Genomic DNA, 24889 nt, shown 5'->3' on the forward strand with positions numbered 1-24889 from the left:
AGAGAGTGTGCGTGTGGGTTCTGTGAATACATATCTGCCTCTGTCAGGCCTGAGAAGGGTGCTGCAGCCTGTTTTAACCTGAGACATTCCGTGCTTTAACAGTGCTATAATTAGCCTAGCTTAGTTTAGTGTTAGCCAGCGCTAGCCAGTGTTAGTCGACACCCCATTCAGCATAGTGACTAAAACTGCTGTCGGGGATTAGCGGTTAGCATTAGCCATTAGCTAGCTGTCATGCTAAGCTAGTGACAGGGGGTAGATACTTGACACCCCCTCCACCCCATCTTGCATTCTCACACACATACATACGGGACATAGTGTACACACACACACACACACACACTCTTACACATAACACACAGACACACACTCTTACACATACTCACTCACACTCACTCTTAGAGATAAACACACACACACACTCACTCACAGACAGGCAGACATACACTCATATACACCTCTCTGTAAATGTGCTCACACACACACACACACACACACACACACACACACACACACACACACACACACACACACACACACACACACACACACACACACACACACACACACACACACACACACACACAGCTGTCATGTACATCTTGTAAATGTCCCAGCCTTTGGCAGTGTTTTTCACACGGACACACACCTCCCCTCCCTGTGAAGGTGTGTGAATTGGCAGGGTTTTTCACTGAATCAGAGAGACAGAGAGCTGCTAGACGCTGAGTGTAACTGGGAGAGGGGGAGGAAGAGGGGAGGGGAGGGAGAGGGGAAGGGAGAGGGGAGAGCAGGTGGAGGTCACAGATAGGAGGACTTAGTTTTAGGAGAGGAGAGAGTGGAAGAGAGGAGAGGATTGGAGGATAGAGGGTAGAGGGTAGAGTAGGTGGGAGAGGGGAGGGAGAGTGGGGGGAGGGAGGTGGAGGAGAGGATCGGGTGAAAGAGGAGGGAAGGGAGGAGAAGAGAGAGGGGATACAATGCCAACTTAAAGGGTAGGAAGCGGGAGTTAAATCTGCCCCCTCCCCATCACTTTGGTAGCTAACTCAGCCTGCCTCCCCATCACTTTGGTAGCTAACTCAGCCTGCCTCCCCCTCACTTTGGTAGCTAACTCAGCCTGCCTCCCCATCACTTTGGTAGCTAACTCAGCCTGCCTCCCCCTCACTTTGGTAGCTAACTCAGCCTGCCTCCCCATCACTTTGGTAGCTAACTCAGCCTGCCTCCCCATCACTTTGGTAGCTAACTCAGCCTGCCTCCCCATCACTTTGGTAGCTAACTCAGCCTGCCTCCCCATCACTTTGGTAGCTAACTCAGCCTGCCTCCCCCTCACTTTGGTAGCTAACTCAGCCTGCCTCCCCATCACTTTGGTAGCTAACTCAGCCTGCCTCCCCATCACTTTGGTAGCTAACTCAGCCTGCCTCCCCATCACTTTGGTAGCTAACTCAGCCTGCCTCCCCATCACTTTGGTAGCTAACTCAGCCTGCCTCCCCATCACTTTGGTAGCTAACTCAGCCTGCCTCCCCATCACTTTGGTAGCTAACTCAGCCTGCCTCCCCATCACTTTGGTAGCTAACTCAGCCTGCCTCCCCATCACTTTGGTAGTTAACTCAGCCTGCCTCCCCCTCACTTTGGTAGCTAACTCAGCCTGCCTCCCCATCACTTTGGTAGCTAACTCAGCCTGCCTCCCCCTCTCTTTGGTAGCTAACTCAGCCTGCCTCCCCATCACTTTGGTAGCTAACTCAGCCTGCCTCCCCCTCACTTTGGTTGCTAACTCAGCCTGCCTCCCCCTCTCTTTGGTAGCTAACTCAGCCTGCCTCCCCATCACTTTGGTAGCTAACTCAGCCTGCCTCCCCCTCACTTTGGTTGCTAACTCAGCCTGCCTCCCCCTCACTTTGGTAGCTAACTCAGCCTGCCTCCCCCTCTCTTTGGTAGCTAACTCAGCCTGCCTCCCCCTCCCTTTGGTAGTTAACTCAGCCTGCCTCCCCATCACTTTGGTTGCTAACTCAGCCTGCCTCCCCATCTCTTTGGTAGTTAACTCAGCCTGTGTTCGTTATAGAGCCTGTGGTTTCAGTACCTGTTGTCATTATAGAGACCGTGGTTTCAGTACCTGTGTTCATTATAGAGACCATGGTTTCAGTACCTGTGTTCGTTATAGAGCCCGTGGTTTCAGTACCTGTGTTCGTTATAGAGACCGTGGTTTCAGTACCTGTGTTCATTATAGAGCCCATGGTTTCAGTACCTGTGTTCGTTATAGAGCCCGTGGTTTCAGTACCTATGTTCGTTATAGAGACCGTGGTTTCAGTACCTGTGTTCGTTATAGAGCCCGTGGTTTCAGTACCTGTGTTCGTTATAGAGACCGTGGTTTCAGTACCTGTGTTCATTATAGAGCCCATGGTTTCAGTACCTGTGTTCGTTATAGAGCCCGTGGTTTCAGTACCTGTGTTCGTTATAGAGCCCGTGGTTTCAGTACCTGTGTTCGTTATAGAGCCCGTGGTTTCAGTACCTGTGTTCATTATAGAGCCCATGGTTTCAGTACCTGTGTTCATTATAGAGCCCATGGTTTCAGTACCTGTGTTCATTATAGAGCCCATGGTTTCAGTACCTGTGTTCATTATAGAGCCCGTGGTTTCAGTACCTGTTGTCATTATAGAGCCTGTGGTTTCAGTACCTGTGTTCGTTATAGAGACCATTGTTTCAGTACCTGTGTTCGTTATAGAGACCATTGTTTCAGTACCTGTGTTCATTATAGAGCCCATGGTTTCAGTACCTGTGTTCGTTATAGAGCCCATGGTTTCAGTACCTGTGTTCGTTATAGAGCCCGTGGTTTCAGTACCTGTGTTCGTTATAGAGCCCATGGTTTCAGTACCTGTGTTCGTTATAGAGACCGTGGTTTCAGTACCTGTGTTCGTTATAGAGCCCATGGTTTCAGTACCTGTGTTCATTATAGAGCCCGTGGTTTCAGTACCTGTGTTCGTTATAGAGCCCGTGGTTTCAGTACCTGTGTTCATTATAGAGCCCGTGGTTTCAGTACCTGTGTTCGTTATAGAGCCCGTGGTTTCAGTACCTGTGTTCATTATAGAGCCCGTGGTTTCAGTACCTGTGTTCATTATAGAGCCCATGGTTTCAGTACCTGTGTTCATTATAGAGCCCGTGGTTTCAGTACCTGTGTTCGTTATAGAGCCCGTGGTTTCAGTACCTGTGTTCATTATAGAGCCCGTGGTTTCAGTACCTGTGTTCATTATAGAGCCCATGGTTTCAGTACCTGTGTTCATTATAGAGCCCGTGGTTTCAGTACCTGTGTTCATTATAGAGCCCGTGGTTTCAGTACCTGTGTTCATTATAGAGCCCGTGGTTTCAGTACCTGTGTTCATTATAGAGCCCATGGTTTCAGTACCTGTGTTCATTATAGAGCCCGTGGTTTCAGTACCTGTGTTCGTTATAGAGCCCGTGGTTTCAGTACCTGTGTTCGTTATAGAGCCCGTGGTTTCAGTACCTGTGTTCATTATAGAGCCCGTGGTTTCAGTACCTGTGTTCATTATAGAGCCCGTGGTTTCAGTACCTGTGTTCATTATAGAGACCGTGGTTTCAGTACCTGTGTTCATTATAGAGCCCGTGGTTTCAGTACCTGTGTTCATTATAGAGACCGTGGTTTCAGTACCTGTGTTCATTATAGAGCCCATTGTTTCAGTACCTGTGTTCATTATAGAGCCCATGGTTTCAGTACCTGTGTTCATTATAGAGCCCGTGGTTTCAGTACCTGTGTTCATTATAGAGCCCATGGTTTCAGTACCTGTGTTCATTATAGAGCCCATGGTTTCAGTACCTGTGTTCATTATAGAGCCCGTGGTTTCAGTACCTGTGTTCATTATAGAGCCCGTGGTTTCAGTACCTGTGTTCATTATAGAGCCCATGGTTTCAGTACCTGTGTTCATTATAGAGCCCATGGTTTCAGTACCTGTGTTCATTATAGAGCCCGTGGTTTCAGTACCTGTGTTCGTTATAGAGCCCGTGGTTTCAGTACCTGTGTTCGTTATAGAGCCCATGGTTTCAGTACCTGTGTTCGTTATAGAGCCCGTGGTTTCAGTACCTGTGTTCGTTATAGAGCCCATGGTTTCAGTACCTGTGTTCGTTATAGAGCCCGTGGTTTCAGTACCTGTGTTCATTATAGAGCCCGTGGTTTCAGTACCTGTGTTCGTTATAGAGCCCGTGGTTTCAGTACCTGTGTTCATTATAGAGCCCGTGGTTTCAGTACCTGTGTTCGTTATAGAGACCGTGGTTTCAGTACCTGTGTTCGTTATAGAGACCATGGTTTCAGTACCTGTGTTCATTATAGAGCCCGTGGTTTCAGTACCTGTGTTCATTATAGAGCCCATGGTTTCAGTACCTGTGTTCATTATAGAGCCCGTGGTTTCAGTACCTGTGTTCGTTATAGAGCCCATGGTTTCAGTACCTGTGTTCATTATAGAGACCGTGGTTTCAGTACCTGTGTTCGTTATAGATCCCGTGGTTTCAGTACCTGTGTTCGTTATAGAGCCCATGGTTTCAGTACCTGTGTTCATTATAGAGCCCATGGTTTCAGTACCTGTGTTCATTATAGAGACCATGGCTTCAGTACCTGTGTTCATTATAGAGCCCATGGTTTCAGTACCTGTGTTCATTATAGAGACCGTGGTTTCAGTACCTGTGTTCGTTATAGAGCCCGTGGTTTCAGTACCTGTGTTCATTATAGAGCCCGTGGTTTCAGTACCTGTGTTCATTATAGAGCCCATGGTTTCAGTACCTGTGTTCATTATAGAGACCATGGTTTCAGTACCTGTGTTCATTATAGAGACCGTGGTTTCAGTACCTGTGTTCATTATAGAGCCCATGGTTTCAGTACCTGTGTTCATTATAGAGCCCATGGTTTCAGTACCTGTGTTCGTTATAGAGCCCGTGGTTTCAGTACCTGTGTTCGTTATAGAGACCATGGTTTCAGTACCTGTGTTCATTATAGAGCCTGTGGTTTCAGTACCTGTGTTCGTTATAGAGCCTGTGGTTTCAGTACCTGTGTTCATTATAGAGCCCATGGTTTCAGTACCTGTTTTCATTATAGAGCCCATGGTTTCAGTACCTGTGTTCGTTATAGAGCCCATGGTTTCAGTACCTGTTTTCATTATAGAGCCCGTGGTTTCAGTACCTGTGTTCGTTATAGAGCCCATGGTTTCAGTACCTGTGTTCGTTATAGAGCCCGTGGTTTCAGTACCTGTGTTCGTTATAGAGCCTGTGGTTTCAGTACCTGTGTTCGTTATAGAGCCCGTGGTTTCAGTACCTGTGTTCGTTATAGAGCCCATGGTTTCAGTACCTGTGTTCGTTATAGAGCCCGTGGTTTCAGTACCTGTGTTCGTTATAGAGCCTGTGGTTTCAGTACCTGTGTTCGTTATAGATCCAGTAGATAAAGCTGTGGATATATTACTCTGTTCCGTGTGTGTGTGTGTGTGTGTGTGCGCGTGTGTGTGTGTGTGCGTGCGTGTATAGATCCCAGTGCTAGCCGGTCCTCCTCAGAGGAGAGGATCAACCATGAAACATCGGATCTAGAGAGAAGACTCAGCATGCTGTCCCACAGCAGTAGACAGAGCAGTACAGGTAATCAATCAATACCGCAATCCACCAATCAATAATCCCAGTTTTCACTTCATCTCCTGACTGTATTTGAACCATCAATAAACGGCGTAGTTCACCGTTTTATCTATCTATCAATCAATCAATCAATCAATCAATCAATCAATCAATTCACTTAAATCATTTGACCTTTACTCAATTGACCTTTGATCAATCAATCAGTCAGCTAATCAATAATGTCTTCCCCAGCCTCCACCTCCAGTTACAGCACCTCCGTTGCCGGGGACGACCGCAGCAGTATCTCTTCCTCCTCCTCCAGCCAATCAGACGCCAGCTACGGAAGCCACTTCCCTTTATGGCCAGAGCCAAAACGCCCCACTTCCTCAACCGAGACCCTGTCGGCCCCTCCCACTGCGAGGTCCTCGACCAATCTGGACGAGGATCTCTATAACGCTGTCATGAACCGCACTCCTTTCAAACCGCCTTCCCACCTTCGCAGTCTCCACGACAGCGGGCGCCAAAGCTCGTTGGACAGCGGGATAGGCGTCGCCACGGCCAGCAGCCAATCGTCTTACTCTGGGAGCTTCTCTTCCTGTACGGGCAGCCTGGACACAGCCAGTCAAGGAGGAGGGGAGGAGTTTGGGTCTGTCCTTAGTCTACCTCCCCCTCTTCTCTCTCTGCCTCCTCTTTCTCTACCTCCCCCTCCTCCCTCTCTACCTCCTCTTCCTCCACCCATTCTACCTCCTCCACCTCCTCCTCTGTCCTTAAGGACCCCTGAGCCCGGCCCTCTCTCCCCCCCTACTCCCTGCTCCTGCCTCCCGTCTTGCTCCTCATCCTCCAGGACTAGTGGTTGTAGCTCTGGCGCCCCCCGGTGGCAGCGTGAGGAGTACCAGGCACCCAGCCTTCTCAGACTACAGTACGACAGCCCCAGGAACCTCCTGCACACCCTGGCCTTCAAGGATCCTCCACCCCAGGGAGGAGCATCTGAACTGGGCAGGGACAGGCGGCTCGGTGGGGATGGAGATCAAGGACAGATCCAGGGGCATGAGTGTCCTTCCCTTCCTTCCACCCCCACTGTGGCCTCTCTCCAGTGGGTAGAGACCCCAAGGCAGGCCCCCGTAGAAAGGCTCCTGTCCTGGAGCAGTGAGAGAGCGCCGCCTGTGGACAGTGGTGATCGGTGCAGCATCATGTCCGCTCGGCTCACACCCAGACCTCTGCTGTTACCTGGCTGTCCAGTGTGTGGAGGAACCCAGGTAATACAACTCTGGACACCTAATAGTTATTAGTACTAATGGATTCCTAGGCTTCATTTGGGCTCCATGTCTGACTGTTAATTTATTCTGTGTTTTATTAATTTTTAACTTTTTATTTTAATAAGGCAAGTCGATTAAGAACAAATTCTTATTTACAATGACGGCCTACCGGGGAACATTGGGTTTAATTGCCTTGTTCAGGGACAGAACGACAGATTTTTTTTTACCTTGTCAGCTCGGGGATTTCATCGAGCAACCTTTCGGTTACTAGCCCAACACTCTAACCACTAGGCTACCTGCCGCCCCTCTGTGTGTGTCCGTCCATGTGTGTTTGTGTGTGTGTGTCCATCTTATTGGTTATCACAATCACTGTTTCCCATACAGCCAGTCCATGCAAACGCCTGCTGTCCCTGTCATCACAATCCCACAACTAGCAGTCTGCTTTCGAGTCGCTGTACACTCCCACAGTACCAGCCCAAAGCACTCAAATAAGATTAATACATTGTTGGCAGTCCACACACATACGACGAGGCCTGATAAACTGGAGTTAAACAGGCTGTTGCTCAGCAGTGTTTAAGGCTTGTTTAACTAGCGTAGCACAGTGTTATGATGTTTAACTAGCGTAGCACAGTGATATGTTATTTAACTAGCGTAGCACAGTGTTATGTTGTTTAACTAGCGTAGCACAGTGTTATGATGTTTAACTAGCGTAGCACAGTGATATGTTATTTAACTAGCGTAGCACAGTGATATGATGTTTAACTAGCGTAGCAGTGTTATGTTGTTTAACTAGCGTAGCACAGTGTTATGTTTAACTAGCGTAGCACAGTGTTATGATGTTTAACTAGCGTAGCACAGTGATATGATGTTTAACTAGCGTAGCACAGTGATATGATGTTTAACTAGCGTAGCACAGTGTTATGTTGTTTAACTAGCGTAGCACAGTGTTATGTTGTTTAACTAGCGTAGCACAGTGATATGATGTTTAACTAGCGTAGCACAGTGATATGTTGTTTAACTAGCGTAGCACAGTGATATGTTGTTTAACTAGCGTAGCACAGTGATATGTTGTTTAACTAGCGTAGCACAGTGATATGTTGTTTAACTAGCGTAGCACAGTGTTATGTTGTTTAACTAGCGTAGCACAGTGTTATGTTGTTTAACTAGCGTAGCACAGTGATATGATGTTTAACTAGCGTAGCACAGTGTTATGTTGTTTAACTAGCGTAGCACAGTGATATGATGTTTAACTAGCGTAGCACAGTGTTATGTTGTTTAACTAGCGTAGCACAGTGATATAATGTTTAACTAGCGTAGCACAGTGATATGTTGTTTAACTAGCGTAGCACAGTGATATGATGTTTAACTAGCATAGCACAGTGTTATGATGTTTAACTAGCGTAGCACGGTGTTATGTTTAACTAGCATAGCACAGTGTTATGTTTAACTAGCATAGCACAGTGTTATGATGTTTAACTAGCGTAGCACAGTGATATGATGTTTAACTAGCATAGCACAGTGTTATGATGTTTAACTAGCGTAGCACAGTGTTATGTTTAACTAGCGTAGCACAGTGATATGTTGTTTAACTAGCGTAGCACAGTGATATGTTGTTTAACTAGCGTAGCACAGTGATATGATGTTTAACTAGCGTAGCAGTGTTATGTTGTTTAACTAGCGTAGCACAGTGTTATGTTGTTTAATAGCGTAGCACAGTGATATGATGTTTAACTAGCGTAGCACAGTGATATGATGTTTAACTAGCGTAGCACAGTGATATGTTGTTTAACTAGCGTAGCACAGTGTTATGTTGTTTAACTAGCGTAGCACAGTGTTATGTTTAACTAGCGTAGCACAGTGTTATGATGTTTAACTAGCGTAGCACAGTGATATGATGTTTAACTAGCGTAGCACAGTGATATGATGTTTAACTAGCGTAGCACAGTGTTATGTTGTTTAACTAGCGTAGCACAGTGTTATGTTGTTTAACTAGCGTAGCACAGTGATATGATGTTTAACTAGCGTAGCACAGTGATATGTTGTTTAACTAGCGTAGCACAGTGATATGTTGTTTAACTAGCGTAGCACAGTGATATGTTGTTTAACTAGCGTAGCACAGTGATATGTTGTTTAACTAGCGTAGCACAGTGTTATGTTGTTTAACTAGCGTAGCACAGTGTTATGTTGTTTAACTAGCGTAGCACAGTGATATGATGTTTAACTAGCGTAGCACAGTGTTATGTTGTTTAACTAGCGTAGCACAGTGATATGATGTTTAACTAGCGTAGCACAGTGTTATGTTGTTTAACTAGCGTAGCACAGTGATATGATGTTTAACTAGCGTAGCACAGTGATATGTTGTTTAACTAGCGTAGCACAGTGATATGATGTTTAACTAGCATAGCACAGTGTTATGATGTTTAACTAGCGTAGCACGGTGTTATGTTTAACTAGCATAGCACAGTGTTATGTTTAACTAGCATAGCACAGTGTTATGATGTTTAACTAGCGTAGCACAGTGATATGATGTTTAACTAGCATAGCACAGTGTTATGATGTTTAACTAGCGTAGCACAGTGTTATGTTTAACTAGCGTAGCACAGTGATATGTTGTTTAACTAGCGTAGCACAGTGATATGTTGTTTAACTAGCGTAGCACAGTGATATGATGTTTAACTAGCGTAGCAGTGTTATGTTGTTTAACTAGCGTAGCACAGTGTTATGTTGTTTAATAGCGTAGCACAGTGATATGATGTTTAACTAGCGTAGCACAGTGATATGATGTTTAACTAGCGTAGCACAGTGATATGTTGTTTAACTAGCGTAGCACAGTGTTATGTTGTTTAACTAGCGTAGCACAGTGTTATGTTGTTTAACTAGCGTAGCACAGTGTTATGATGTTTAACTAGCGTAGCACAGTGATATGTTGTTTAACTAGCGTAGCACAGTGTGATGTTTAACTAGCATAGCACAGTGTTATGTTGTTTAACTAGCGTAGCACAGTGTTATGATGTTTAACTAGCGTAGCACAGTGATATGTTGTTTAACTAGCGTAGCACAGTGTGATGTTTAACTAGCATAGCACAGTGATATGATGTTTAACTAGCGTAGCACAGTGTGATGTTTAACTAGCGTAGCACAGTGTTATGATGTTTAACTAGCGTAGCACAGTGATATGTTGTTTAACTAGCGTAGCACAGTGTTATGTTTAACTAGCGTAGCACAGTGATATGTTATTTAACTAGCGTAGCACAGTGTGATGTTTAACTAGCGTAGCACAGTGATATGATGTTTAACTAGCGTAGCACAGTGATATGATGTTTACCTAGCGTAGCACAGTGTTATGTTGTTTAACTAGCGTAGCACAGTGATATGTTGTTTAACTAGCGTAGCACAGTGATATGTTGTTTTAATAGCGTAGCACAGTGTTATGTTATTTAACTAGCGTAGCACAGTGATATGTTGTTTAACTAGCGTAGCACAGTGTTATGTTTAACTAGCGTAGCACAGTGATATTATGTTTAACTAGCGTAGCACAGTGATATGATGTTTACCTAGCGTAGCACAGTGTGATGTTTAACTAGCGTAGCACAGTGTTATGATGTTTAACTAGCGTAGCACAGTGATATGTTGTTTAACTAGCATAGCACAGTGATATGTTATTTAACTAGCATAGCACAGTGTGATGTTTAACTAGCGTAGCACAGTGATATGATGTTTAACTAGCGTAGCACAGTGTGATGTTTAACTAGCGTAGCACAGTGTTATGATGTTTAACTAGCGTAGCACAGTGATATGTTGTTTAACTAGCGTAGCACAGTGTTATGTTTAACTAGCGTAGCACAGTGTGATGTTTAACTAGCGTAGCACAGTGATATGATGTTTACCTAGCGTAGCACAGTGTTATGTTGTTGTCACAGAAGGCTGTTTTTTGAAACATTCCATAAAATTTCTGTCAGGGATACGTCACAGAACCACTGTCTGCATACAAACAACCCCTTAAAGGGGCATTCTGGGATTGAACATTTAAACATTTAAATGAATGATATATATATACTGACCACTTTATTGCCAATGTGGGATATTTTGAATTCCAGATTCACCCTTTTAAAATCACTCAGACAGAATGAAGAGATTCAGTGTTCCTGTCAATTAAATGTAACAAATTGTTACCAGACAGGATTAGGGTCAAGGCCAGGGTCGCCCATTATCAACCTGAACTTTCTGCAGATACAGCCATCTGGATTAATTTAGGTCCGAGGCCTGAGCAAAGTTTATTTTGTTCTGTTTAGTAGGAAGAGAGAGAGATGAGAGATAATGGAGAGAGGGAGGAAGGATGGAGAGAAAAGGAGACAGGGGGAGAAAAGGAGACAGAGGGAGAAAATGAGACAGAGGGAGAAAAGGAGACAGGGGAGGGAGAGAAAAGAAGACAGAGAGTGAAAAGGAGAGAGAGGGAGAAAAGGAGACAGAGGGAGAAAAGGAGACAGAGGGAGAGGGAGAAAATGAGGCAGAGACAGAAGGAGAAAAGGAGACGGAGGGAGAAAAGGAGACAGAGGGAGAAAAGGAGACAGAGGGAGAGGGAGAAAATGAGACAGAGGGAGAAAAGGAGACAGAGACAGAGGGAGAGGGAGAAAAGGAGACAGAGGGAGAGGGAGAAAAGGAGACAGAGGGAGGGGGAGAAAAGGAGACAGAAGGAGAAAAGGAGACAGAGGGAGAAAAGGAGACAGGGAGAAAAGGAGACAGAGGGAGAAAAGGAGACAGGGAGAAAAGGAGACAGGGAGAAAAGGAGACAGAGGGAGAGGGAGAAAAGAAGACAGAGGGAGAAAAGGAGACAGAGGGATAAAAGGAGAAAGAGGGAGAAAGGGAGACAGAGGGAGAGGGAGAAAATGAGGCAGAGACAGAAGGAGAAAAGGAGACGGGGGGAGAAAAGGAGACAGAGGGAGAGGGAGAAAAGGAGACAGAGGGAGAGGGAGAAAATGAGACAGAGGGAGAAAAGGAGACAGAGACAGAGGGAGAGGGAGAAAAGGAGACAGAGGGAGAGGGAGAAAAGGAGACAGAGGGAGAGGGAGAAAAGGAGACAGAAGGAGAAAAGGAGACAGAGGGAGAAAAGGAGACAGGGAGAAAAGGAGACAGAGGGAGAAAAGGAGACAGAGGGAGAAAAGGAGACAGAGGGAGAAAAGGAGACAGAGGGAGAAAAGGAGAAAAGGAGACAGAGGGAGAAAAGGAGACAGCGGGAGAAAAGGAGACAGCGGGAGAAAAGGAGACAGTGAGAAAATGAGACAGTGAGAAAAGGAGACAGGGAGAAAAGGAGACAGAGGGAGAAAAGGAGACAGGGAGAAAAGGAGACAGAGGGAGAAAAGGAGACAGAGAGAGAGGGAGAAAAGGAGACAGAGGGAGAAAAGGAGACAGAAGGAGAAAAGGAGAGGGAGGGAGAAAAGGAGAGAGAGGGAGAAAAGGAGAGAGAGGGAGAAAAGGAGAGAGAGGGAGAAAAGGAGACAGAGGGAGAAAATGAGACAGAGGGAGAGGGAGAAAAGGAGACAGAGGGAGAGGGAGAAAATGAGAAAAGGAGTCAGAGGGAGAAAAGGAGCCAGAGGGAGAAAATGAGTGAGGGAGAGGGAGAAAAGGAGACAGAGGGAGAGGGAGAAAAGGAGACAGAGGGAGAGGGAGAAAATGAGAGAGAGGGAGAAAAGGAGACAGAGGGAGAAAAGGAGACAGAGGGAGAAAAGGAGACAGGGAGAGAGTGAAAAGGAGAGGGAGAGAGACAGAGTCTTAGCTAACACCTGGAGGATAACGGCTAGAACGAAAACAATAAAACATTTTGTTGTTCTGATCAAAACCCTCCCGAAAGAGATGCAGCATCCCTCCTGTGACTGAAGACTTAATGTTGACCCTCTGAACCGCTGACTTTGTCTGTCCTCCCCAAAACTCCCTCTTCACCTCCCTGTTCTGTTTGACAAGACAATAACTTGTCCTTCTGTCTCATTTACATTCAGCACGTTGTTGTCTGGCTGTGAAAGTGTCTATTTCATCACATGACCAGACCGGGTTCAAATTCTATTTGAAATCTTTCAAATACTTTGATTGTTTGCCTGGAGTGCCTAATGTGTGGTGTCTGCCGTTTTGGTCCATTATGCCAGGCGTAACTTAAACAAACACGGATCAAGTCTGTTGACCACCATAGCTGTTGTTTAACCCCGCCTCCCTCATCTGTTTCTCCACCCATCCAGAGTCATCATCCCTGTGTAGATCACAACTACATTACCCATGAGCAATGGTTCTCAGCTAGAAAGAGACATGTTACGCAGGTAAGTTGATCCGTCGTGTGGTGATACTTTTAGTTTTTTTGCAAACTTTTAACTAATACCTATCATTTTTTTTTAACCTTTATTTAACTAGGCAAGTCAGTTAAGAACAAAGTCTTATTTTCAATGACGGTCTAGGAACCACTGTTAACTGCCTTGTTCAGGGGCAGAACAGGGATTTGAACTTGCAACCTTTCGGTTACTAGTCCAATGCTCTAACCACTAGGCTACCCTTCCGCCCCGTGCTGACTACACCGGCCACATCCGTGCGTCATCGCTCGCCTGTTGAGTTTGTCCGTCCACACCAGACACGATCAGGAAATGCAGGGTAGATGTATCAATACCAACTATATTAATTTGGGGACAGGTCGAAACGCCATATAAACATTCCATGGACATTTAGCTAGCTAGCTCGCTGTTGCTAGCTAATTTGTCCTGGGATATAAACATTCCATGGACATTTAGCTAGCTAGCTCGCTGTTGCTAGCTAATTTGTCCTGGGATATAAACATTCCATGGACATTTAGCTAGCTAGCTCGCTGTTGCTAGCTAATTTGTCCTGGGATATAAACATTCCATGGACATTTAGCTAGCTAGCTCGCTGTTGCTAGCTAATTTGTCCTGGGATATAAACATTCCGTGGACATTTAGCTAGCTAGCTCGCTGTTGCTAGCTAATTTGTCCTGGGATATAAACATTCCATGGACATTTAGCTAGCTAGCTCGCTGCTGCTAGCTAATTTGTCCTGGGATATAAACATTCCATGGACATTTATCTAGCTAGCTCGCTGTTGCTAGCTAATTTGTCCTGGGATATAAACATTCCATGGACATTTAGCTAGCTAGACCGCTGTTGCTAGCTAATTTGTCCTGGGATATAAACATTCCATGGACATTTAGCTAGCTAGCTCGCTGCTGCTAGCTAATTTGTCCTAGGATATAAACATTCCATGGACATTTAGCTAGCTAGCTCGCTGTTGCTAGCTAATTTGTCCTGGGATATAAACATTCCATGGACATTTAGCTAGCTAGCTCGCTGTTGCTAGCTAATTTGTTCTGGGATATAAACATTCCATGGACATTTATCTAGCTAGCTCGCTGTTGCTAGCTAATTTGTTCTGGGATATAAACATTCCATGGACATTTATCTAGCTAGCTCGCTGTTGCTAGCTAATTTGTCCTGGGATATAAACATTGTGTTGTTATTTTACCTGAAATGTCATTTTTATTGTATAGATCTTTGTAGAATTTGGACCCATTTTGAGTCACAGAAAATCTCTACTCAGGGAACAGGGGAAACCTACACCGAACACAAATATAAACGCAACATATCTACTGAGTTACTGTTCATGTGAGGAAATCAGCCCATTTAAATAAATACATTTCACATGACTGGGCAGGGGGGGGCACCACCACTGGGAAGTCAGGCCCCAGAAAAGGGCTTTATTACATACAGATATAAGCCCCCCCCCCCCCCCCCAGACGAATGTGGAGATCCTGGGCTAGTCTGACGTTGTGAAGCCGGTTGGACATAATGTCAAATTGGAGACGGCTTATGGTAGAGAAATGAACAGTGAATTCTTTGGCAACAGCTCGGGTAGACATTTCTGCAGTCAGCATGTCAATTACTCCCTCAAAACTTGAGATATATGTGGCATTGTATTGTGTGACAAAACTGCACATTTTAGAGTGGCCCTTTTATTGTCCCCCCCAGTACAAGGTTCACCTGTGTAATGGATCATGCTGTTTAATCATGTTCTTGACATGCCACACCTGTCAGGTGGATGGATTATCTTGTCAAAGGAGAAATGCTCACTTAACAGGGATGAAAACATATTTTTGCACAGAATTTGAGAGAAAAAAGCTTTTTTGTGCGTATGGAACATTTCAGGGATTTTTTAATTCAGCTCATGAAACATGGGAACAACACTTTTCATGTTGCGTTTATATTTTTGTTCAGCGTAGTTATTTTCTAGTAATCTCTCCTAGTTGAGTCTTCTTCTTCTGTGGATTTTATATGGCGGGTTGGCAACCAACTCTAAAGGTGCGTTACCACCACCAACTGGACTGGAGTGTGGACCTCAGCTCATCTTCCAATCACCCACGTGGGTATATGCTCCTCTAAACCAATGAGGAGTTGGGAGAGGCGGGACTTGCAGCGCGTCAAGCATCACAAGTAGAACCAAGTTCTAATTTAGCATCAGGCTACGAAGCGAACGGTGCGGGTGCAATGATTGAATAACATGTATGTGTATGTCAGTGTGTTAGTAGTTATCCTGTATGGTTCAGTTGGTAGAGCTTGGTGTAGTCAGCTTGGTGTAGTCAGTATGTTAGTAGTTGTCCTCTATGGTTCAGTTGGTAGAGCTTGGTGTAGTCAGCTTGGTGTAGTCAGTATGTTAGTAGTTGTCCTCTATGGATCAGTTGGTAGAGCTTGGTGTAGTCAGCTTGGTGTAGTCAGTATGTTAGTAGTTGTCCTCTATGGATCAGTTGGTAGAGCTTGGTGTAGTCAGCTTGGTGTAGTCAGTATGTTAGTAGTTGTCCTCTATGGATCAGTTGGTAGAGCTTGGTGTAGTCAGCTTGGTGTAGTCAGTATGTTAGTAGTTGTCCTGTATGGATCAGAGAGCTTGCAACGACAGGGTTGTGGGTTCGATTCCCGGGGCCAGCCATATGTAAAATATATCCAGCTTGACTGTCAGTTGCTGTGAATAAAAGCTGCTGCTAAGTGGAGTATATTATTATTATTATTATTATGTTTTTGAAAGGGCTCCTCTTTCATCTCTGCTGTGAGCGAGGAAGTGTGAAATATTCACCCACCATTTTAGCCATATTAACGATCATTTATTGTTCCAACAACAACAACATCTTACCATTTATTTCCTTGCCTTTTCTTTTCACATCTTTAACCATCCCCAATGCGCCTCTGACCAAACAGCTCCTTCGTGTCCCAAAACGCCCCCTTATTCCCTATATAGTACCTATTGTCCTGGTTGGAAGTAGTGCACTTTATAGGGAATAGGGTTCCGTTTTGGAACGGGGAACACAGTGTGTGTGGTTCCCTCCTCCCGTCTGCTGAGCACTGAGAACTCATTAGATTAGCAGTCCTCACACCTCACCGTACTAATCAGGTTAACAGTCCTCACACCTCACCGTACTAATCAGATTAACAGTCCTCACACCTCACCGTACTAATCAGGTTAACAGTCCTCACACCTCACCGTACTAATCAGGTTAGCAGTCCTCACACCTCACCGTACTAATCAGGTTAACAGTCCTCACACCTCACCGTACTAATCAGGTTAGCAGTCCTCACACCTCACCGTACTAATCAGATTAGCAGTCCTCACACCTCACCGTACTAATCAGGTTAACAGTCCTCACACCTCACCGTACTAATCAGGTTAACAGTCCTCACACCTCACCGTACTAATCAGGTTAACAGTCCTCACACCTCACCGTACTAATCAGGTTAACAGTCCTCACACCTCACCGTACTAATCAGGTTAACAGTCCTCACACCTCACCGTACTAATCAGGTTAACAGTCCTCACACCTCACCGTACTAATCAGATTAGCAGTCCTCACACCTCACCGTACTAATCAGGTTAGCAGTCCTCACACCTCACCGTACTAATCAGGTTAACAGTCCTCACACCTCACCGTACTAATCAGATTAGCAGTCCTCACACCTCACCGTACTAATCAGGTTAACAGTCCTCACACCTCACCGTACTAATCAGGTTAACAGTCCTCACACCTCACCGTACTAATCAGATTATCAGTCCTCACACCTCACCGCGTGTGTCATCAACGAGAACTTGTCAAACTCCGTGTGCTGTCAATAGAAGACAGCTGATAAAAGAAGAGCAATGCCGTGGGGTTTTTAATTACCAAATCAGACAATCACCTGAAGAAAACCTCTCCTTAAAAGAGAGAAGAGAGAGGGGGGGAGTGTGTGTTGTATTATAGTATAATGTGCTGTAGTATAATGTTTTGTAATATAATGTATTGTATTGTAGTATAATGTATTGTATTGTAGTATAATGTGCTGTAGTATAATGTAATGTATTGTAGTATAATGTGCTGTAGTATAATGTATTGTAGTATAATGTATTGTATTGTAGTATAATGTGCTGTAGTATATTCTGCTGTAGTATAATGTATTCTAGTATAATGTGTTGTAGTATAATGTATTGTAGTATAAGGTATTGTAGTATAATGTATTCTAGTACAATGTGCTGTACTATAATGTTCTGTAGTATATTGTGTTGTAGTATAATGTATTGTAGTATAAGTAATATATTGTAGTACAAGTAATATATTGTAGTATAATGTGCTGTAGTATAATGTGTTATAATGTATTGTAGTTTAATGTGTTGTAGTATAATGTCTTGTAGTATAATGTGCTGTAGTATATTGTATTGTATTGTAGGATACTGTAATGTATTGTAGTATAATGTGCTGTAGTATAATGTATTGTATTATAATGTATTCTAGTATAATGTGCTGTAGTATAATGTTTTCTAGTATAATATGCTGTAGTATAATGTATTCTAGTATAATGTATTGTAGTATAATGTATTCTAGTATAATGTGTTGTAGTATAATGTTTTCTAGTATAATATGCTGTAGTATAATGTATTCTAGTATAATGTGCTGTAGTATAATGTTTTCTAGTATAATATGCTGTAGTATAATGTATTCTAGTATAATGTATTGTATTATAATGTATTCTAGTATAATGTATTGTATTATAATGTATTCTAGTATAATGTATTGTAGTATAATGTATTGTAGTATAATGTGCTGTAGTATAATGTGCTGTAGTATAATGTATTGTATTATAATGTATTTTAGTATAATGTAATCTAGTATAATGTGCTGTAGTATAATGTATTGTATTATAATGTATTTTAGTATAATGTGCTGTAGTATAATGTGCTGTAGTATAATGTGCTGTAGTATAATGTATTGTAGTATAATGTATTGTAGTATAATGTATTGTTGTATAATGTGTTGTATTATAGTGTATTGTAGTATAATGTATTTTAGTATAATGTGCTGTAGTATAATGTGTTGTATTATAGTGTATTGTAGTATAATGTATTGTAGTATAATGTGCTGTAGTATAATGTGTTGTATTATAGTGTATTGTAGAATAATGTATTGTAGTATAATGTGCTGTAGTATAATGTGTTGTATTATAGTGTATTGTAGTATAATGTATTGTAGTATAATGTGCTGTAGTATAATGTGTTGTATTATAGTGTATTGTAGAATAATGTATTGTAGTATAATGTGCTGTAGTATAATGTGTTGTATTATAGTGTATTGTAGTATAATGTATTGTAGTATAATGTGCTGTAGTATAATGTGTTGTATTATAGTGTATTGTAGTATAATGTATTGTAGTATAATGTGCTGTAGTATAATGTGTTGTATTATAGTGTATTGTAGTATAATGTATTGTAGTATAATGTATTGTAGTATAATGTATTGTAGTATAATGTATTGTAGTATGATGTAATGTATTGTCTAAAAAATTGTCTCTTTCTGTTCCATTTTAGACAAACAGCCCTTCACATTCAGGGCTTTCCCCAACACCAGGTCGGTCTGTCTGTCTGTCTGTCGGCCTCCCTCCCTCTGTCTGTCTGTCAGCCTCCCTCCCTCCGTCCGTCCGTCCGTCTGTCTGTCTGTCTGTCTTGTCTGTCTGTCGGTCTGGTCTGTCTGTGTATTTACACCATTATTCTCATGTAACATTGTAACTAAATTATATATATTCATTAACCAGTCTAATGACCTGTATATATTCATTAACCTGTCTAATGGCCTGTATATATTCATTAACCAGTCTAATGGCCTGTATATATTCATTAACCTGTCTAGTGGTCTGTATATATTCATTAACCAGTCTAATGACCTGTATATATTCATTAACCAGTCTAATGGCCTGTATATATTCATTAACCAGTCTAATGGCCTGTATATATTCATTAACCAGTCTAATGGTCTGTATATACTCATTAACCAGTCTAATGGCCTGTATATATTCATTGACCAGTCTAATGGTCTGTATATATTCATTAACCAGTCTAATGATCTGTATATATTCATTAACCAGTCTAATGGTCTGTGTATACTCATTAACCAGTCTAATGGCCTGTATATATTCATTAACCTGTCTAATGGTCTGTATATATTCATTAACCTGTCTAGTGGTCTGTATATATTCATTAACCAGTCTAATGATCTGTATATACTCATTAACCAGTCTAATGGCCTGTATATATTCATTAACCAGTCTAATGGCCTGTATATATTCATTGACCAGTCTAATGGTCTGTATATATTCATTAACCAGTCTAATGATCTGTATATATTCATTAACCAGTCTAATGGCCTGTATATATTCATTAACCAGTCTAATGGCCTGTATATATTCATTAACCAGTCTAATGGTCTGTATATATTCATTAACCAGTCTAATGGCCTGTATATATTCATTAACCTGTCTAATGGCCTGTATATATTCATTAACCAGTCTAATGACCTGTATATATTCATTAACCAGTCTAATGATCTGTATATATTCATTAACCAGTCTAATGACCTGTATATATTCATTAACCAGTCTAATGATCTGTATATATTCATTAACCAGTCTAATGGTCTGTGTATACTCATTAACCAGTCTAATGGCCTGTATATATTCATTAACCTGTCTAATGGTCTGTATATATTCATTAACCTGTCTAGTGGTCTGTATATATTCATTAACCAGTCTAATGATCTGTATATACTCATTAACCAGTCTAATGGCCTGTATATATTCATTAACCAGTCTAATGGCCTGTATATATTCATTAACCTGTCTAATGGTCTGTATATATTCATTAACCAGTCTAATGGCCTGTATATATTCATTAACCTGTCTAATGGTCTGTATATATTCATTAACCTGTCTAATGACCTGTATATACTCATTAACCACTCTAATGGCCTGTATATATTCATTAACCAGTCTAATGGCCTGTATATACTCATTAACCTGTCTAATGGTCTGTATATATTCATTAACCTGTCTAATGGCCTGTATATATTCATTAACCAGTCTAATGGCCTGTATATATTCATTGACCAGTCTAATGGTCTGTATATATTCATTAACCAGTCTAATGATCTGTATATATTCATTAACCAGTCTAATGGCCTGTATATATTCATTAACCAGTCTAATGGCCTGTATATATTCATTAACCAGTCTAATGGTCTGTATATATTCATTAACCTGTCTAATGGCCTGTATATATTCATTAACCAGTCTAATGGCCTGTATATATTCATTGACCAGTCTAATGGTCTGTATATATTCATTAACCAGTCTAATGATCTGTATATATTCATTAACCAGTCTAATGGCCTGTATATATTCATTAACCAGTCTAATGGCCTGTATATATTCATTAACCAGTCTAATGGTCTGTATATATTCATTAACCTGTCTAATGGCCTGTATATATTCATTAACCAGTCTAATGGCCTGTATATATTCATTGACCAGTCTAATGGTCTGTATATATTCATTAACCAGTCTAATGGTCTGTATATATTCATTAACCTGTCTAATGACCTGTATATACTCATTAACCACTCTAATGGCCTGTATATATTCATTAACCAGTCTAATGGCCTGTATATACTCATTAACCTGTCTAATGGTCTGTATATATTCATTAACCTGTCTAATGGCCTGTATATATTCATTAACCAGTCTAATGGCCTGTATATATTCATTGACCAGTCTAATGGTCTGTATATATTCATTAACCAGTCTAATGATCTGTATATATTCATTAACCAGTCTAATGGCCTGTATATATTCATTAACCAGTCTAATGGCCTGTATATATTCATTAACCAGTCTAATGGTCTGTATATATTCATTAACCAGTCTAATGGCCTGTATATATTCATTAACCAGTCTAATGGCCTGTATATATATTCATTAACCAGTCTAATGGCCTGTATATACTCATTAACTAGTCTAATGTCCTGTATATATTCATTAACCAGTCTAATGGCCTGTATATATTCATTAACCAGTCTAATGGCCTGTATATACTCATTAACCTGTTGGTGATAACATTCCATACTGCCTTACATTTCTCAGATCCACCACCCCAGTGTAGAGAGGTGGGGCAGGGTGAGGCGGGCCTCTCTCACCCTCTCTCACCCTCCTATTCACCCCCACTTCCCCCCGGCACGATGACGCCAAGCAGACAGACCTCAGTCTCTGGCGGTGAGAGCAATGCATCCTGGTTGTTTTTTACCAACATGCAATGATCTCCAAGGTTTTATCTTTTTAAAATGCCTTTTCATGTGGACACTTCCTTCGTCGTGTGGGTTTGAAAGACTGTTGGTTGCCAATATCGCTACATCCATTTCATTCAAACGTTATCTAAATGTACATTTGACATTGCGGGACACTTTACATGTTGTCCTGCTCACATCATTATATTCTGTTACTACGGTCCTGCTTCGTCTGTCTGTCTGACTCTCTGTCATTCTCCCAGGGAGTGTCTGTCTGTCTGACTGACTCTGTCATTCTCCCAGGGAGTGTCTGTCTGTCTGACTCTGTCATTCTCCCAGGGAGTGTCTGTCTGTCTGACTGACTCTGTCATTCTCCCAGGGAGTGTCTGTCTGACTGACTCTGTCATTCTCCCAGGGAGTGTCTGTCTGTCTGACTCTGTCATTCTCCCAGGGAGTGTCTGTCTGACTGACTCTGTCATTCTCCCAGGGAGTGTCTGTCTGACTCTCTGTCATTCTCCCAGGGAGTGTCTGACTGACTCTGTCATTCTCCCAGGGAGTGTCTGTCTGACTGACTCTCTGTCATTCTCCCAGGGAGTGTCTGTCTGACTCTCTGTCATTCTCCCAGGGAGTGTCTGTCTGACTCTCTGTCATTCTCCCAGGGAGTGTCTGTCTGACTGACTCTGTCATTCTCCCAGGGAGTGTCTGTCTGACTGACTGTGTCATTCTCCCAGGGAGTGTCTGTCTGTCTGACTGACTCTGTCATTCTCCCAGGGAGTGTCTGTCTGTCTGACTCTGTCATTCTCCCAGGGAGTGTCTGTCTGTCTGACTGACTCTGTCATTCTCCCAGGGAGTGTCTGTCTGACTGACTCTGTCATTCTCCCAGGGAGTGTCTGTCTGTCTGACTCTGTCATTCTCCCAGGGAGTGTCTGTCTGACTGACTCTGTCATTCTCCCAGGGAGTGTCTGTCTGACTCTCTGTCATTCTCCCAGGGAGTGTCTGACTGACTCTGTCATTCTCCCAGGGAGTGTCTGTCTGACTGACTCTCTGACTCTCTGTCATTCTCCCAGGGAGTGTCTGTCTGACTCTCTGTCATTCTCCCAGGGAGTGTCTGTCTGACTGACTCTGTCATTCTCCCAGGGAGTGTCTGTCTGACTGACTGTGTCATTCTCCCAGGGAGTGTTTGTCTGTCTGACTGACTCTGTCATTCTCCCAGGGAGTGTCTGTCTGACTGACTCTGTCATTCTCCCAGGGAGTGTCTGTCTGTCTGACTGACTCTGTCATTCTCCCAGGGAGTGTCTGTCTGACTGACTCTGTCATTCTCCCAGGGAGTGTCTGTCTGACTCTCTGTCATTCTCCCAGGGAGTGTCTGTCTGACTCTCTGTCATTCTCCCAGGGAGTGTCTGTCTGACTGACTCTGTCATTCTCCCAGGGGGTGTCTGTCTGACTCTCTGTCATTCTCCCAGGGAGTGTCTGTCTGTCTGACTGACTCTGTCATTCTCCCAGGGAGTGTCTGTCTGTCTGACTCTGTCATTCTCCCAGGGAGTGTCTGTCTGTCTGACTGACTCTGTCATTCTCCCAGGGAGTGTCTGTCTGACTGACTCTGTCATTCTCCCAGGGAGTGTCTGTCTGTCTGACTCTGTCATTCTCCCAGGGAGTGTCTGTCTGACTGACTCTGTCATTCTCCCAGGGAGTGTCTGTCTGACTCTCTGTCATTCTCCCAGGGAGTGTCTGACTGACTCTGTCATTCTCCCAGGGAGTGTCTGTCTGACTGACTCTCTGTCATTCTCCCAGGGAGTGTCTGTCTGACTCTCTGTCATTCTCCCAGGGAGTGTCTGTCTGACTCTCTGTCATTCTCCCAGGGAGTGTCTGTCTGACTGACTCTGTCATTCTCCCAGGGAGTGTCTGTCTGACTGACTGTGTCATTCTCCCAGGGAGTGTCTGTCTGTCTGACTGACTCTGTCATTCTCCCAGGGAGTGTCTGTCTGACTGACTCTGTCATTCTCCCAGGGAGTGTCTGTCTGTCTGACTGACTCTGTCATTCTCCCAGGGAGTGTCTGTCTGACTGACTCTGTCATTCTCCCAGGGAGTGTCTGTCTGACTCTCTGTCATTCTCCCAGGGAGTGTCTGTCTGACTCTCTGTCATTCTCCCAGGGAGTGTCTGTCTGACTGACTCTGTCATTCTCCCAGGGGGTGTCTGTCTGACTCTCTGTCATTCTCCCAGGGAGTGTCTGTCTGACTGACTCTGTCATTCTCCCAGGGAGTGTCTGTCTGACTGACTCTGTCATTCTCCCAGGGAGTGTCTGTCTGACTCTCTGTCATTCTCCCAGGGAGTGTCTGACTGACTCTGTCATTCTCCCAGGGAGTGTCTGTCTGACTGACTCTCTGTCATTCTCCCAGGGAGTGTCTGTCTGACTCTCTGTCATTCTCCCAGGGAGTGTCTGTCTGACTCTCTGTCATTCTCCCAGGGAGTGTCTGTCTGACTGACTCTGTCATTCTCCCAGGGAGTGTCTGTCTGACTGACTGTGTCATTCTCCCAGGGAGTGTCTGTCTGTCTGACTGACTCTGTCATTCTCCCAGGGAGTGTCTGTCTGACTGACTCTGTCATTCTCCCAGGGAGTGTCTGTCTGTCTGACTGACTCTGTCATTCTCCCAGGGAGTGTCTGTCTGACTGACTCTGTCATTCTCCCAGGGAGTGTCTGTCTGACTCTCTGTCATTCTCCCAGGGAGTGTCTGTCTGACTCTCTGTCATTCTCCCAGGGAGTGTCTGTCTGACTGACTCTGTCATTCTCCCAGGGGGTGTCTGTCTGACTCTCTGTCATTCTCCCAGGGAGTGTCTGTCTGACTGACTCTGTCATTCTCCCAGGGAGTGTCTGTCTGACTGACTCTGTCATTCTCCCAGGGAGTGTCTGTCTGACTCTCTGTCATTCTCCCAGGGAGTGTCTGTCTGACTGACTGACTCTGTCATTCTCCCAGGGAGTGTCTGTCTGACTGACTCTGTCATTCTCCCAGGGAGTGTATGTCTGACTCTCTGTCATTCTCCCAGGGAGTGTCTGTCTGACTGACTCTGTCATTCTCCCAGGGAGTGTCTGTCTGTCTGACTGACTCTGTCATTCTCCCAGGGAGTGTCTGTCTGTCTGACTGACTCTGTCATTCTCCCAGGGAGTGTCTGTCTGACTGACTCTGTCATTCTCCCAGGGGGTGTCTGTCTGACTCTCTGTCATTCTCCCAGGGAGTGTCTGTCTGACTGACTCTGTCATTCTCCCAGGGAGTGTCTGTCTGTCTGACTGACTCTGTCATTCTCCCAGGGAGTGTCTGTCTGTCTGACTCTGTCATTCTCCCAGGGAGTGTCTGTCTGACTCTCTGTCATTCTCCCAGGGAGTGTCTGTCTGACTGACTCTCTGTCATTCTCCCAGGGAGTGTCTGTCTGACTGACTCTGTC

The 24889-nt window shown here is 43.7% G+C and overlaps 1 protein-coding gene across 6 annotated transcripts in view; it reads left to right on the plus strand.

Annotated features, from left to right (window-relative positions):
• Positions 1-24889, plus strand: part of LOC110514511 (protein Dok-7) — a 60518-nt gene that overhangs the window by 27528 nt on the left and 8101 nt on the right. For 4 of the 6 annotated variants that reach the window (XM_036934303.1, XM_036934305.1, XM_036934308.1 and 1 more), the window contains exons 6-10: positions 5506-5613; positions 5839-6842; positions 13070-13147; positions 18708-18747; positions 21311-21439. In XM_036934303.1, coding sequence (XP_036790198.1) covers positions 5506-5613; positions 5839-6842; positions 13070-13147; positions 18708-18747; positions 21311-21439 — 1359 coding nt within the window. The remainder of the gene's footprint in view (positions 1-5505; positions 5614-5838; positions 6843-13069; positions 13148-18707; positions 18748-21310; positions 21440-24889) is intronic. The other 2 variants (XM_036934307.1, XM_036934306.1) reach the window with 2 other exon arrangements.

This window comes from Oncorhynchus mykiss, chromosome 10 (assembly GCF_013265735.2).
Source record: "Oncorhynchus mykiss isolate Arlee chromosome 10, USDA_OmykA_1.1, whole genome shotgun sequence".
In the NCBI taxonomy this organism is placed as follows: Eukaryota; Metazoa; Chordata; class Actinopteri; order Salmoniformes; family Salmonidae; genus Oncorhynchus; species Oncorhynchus mykiss.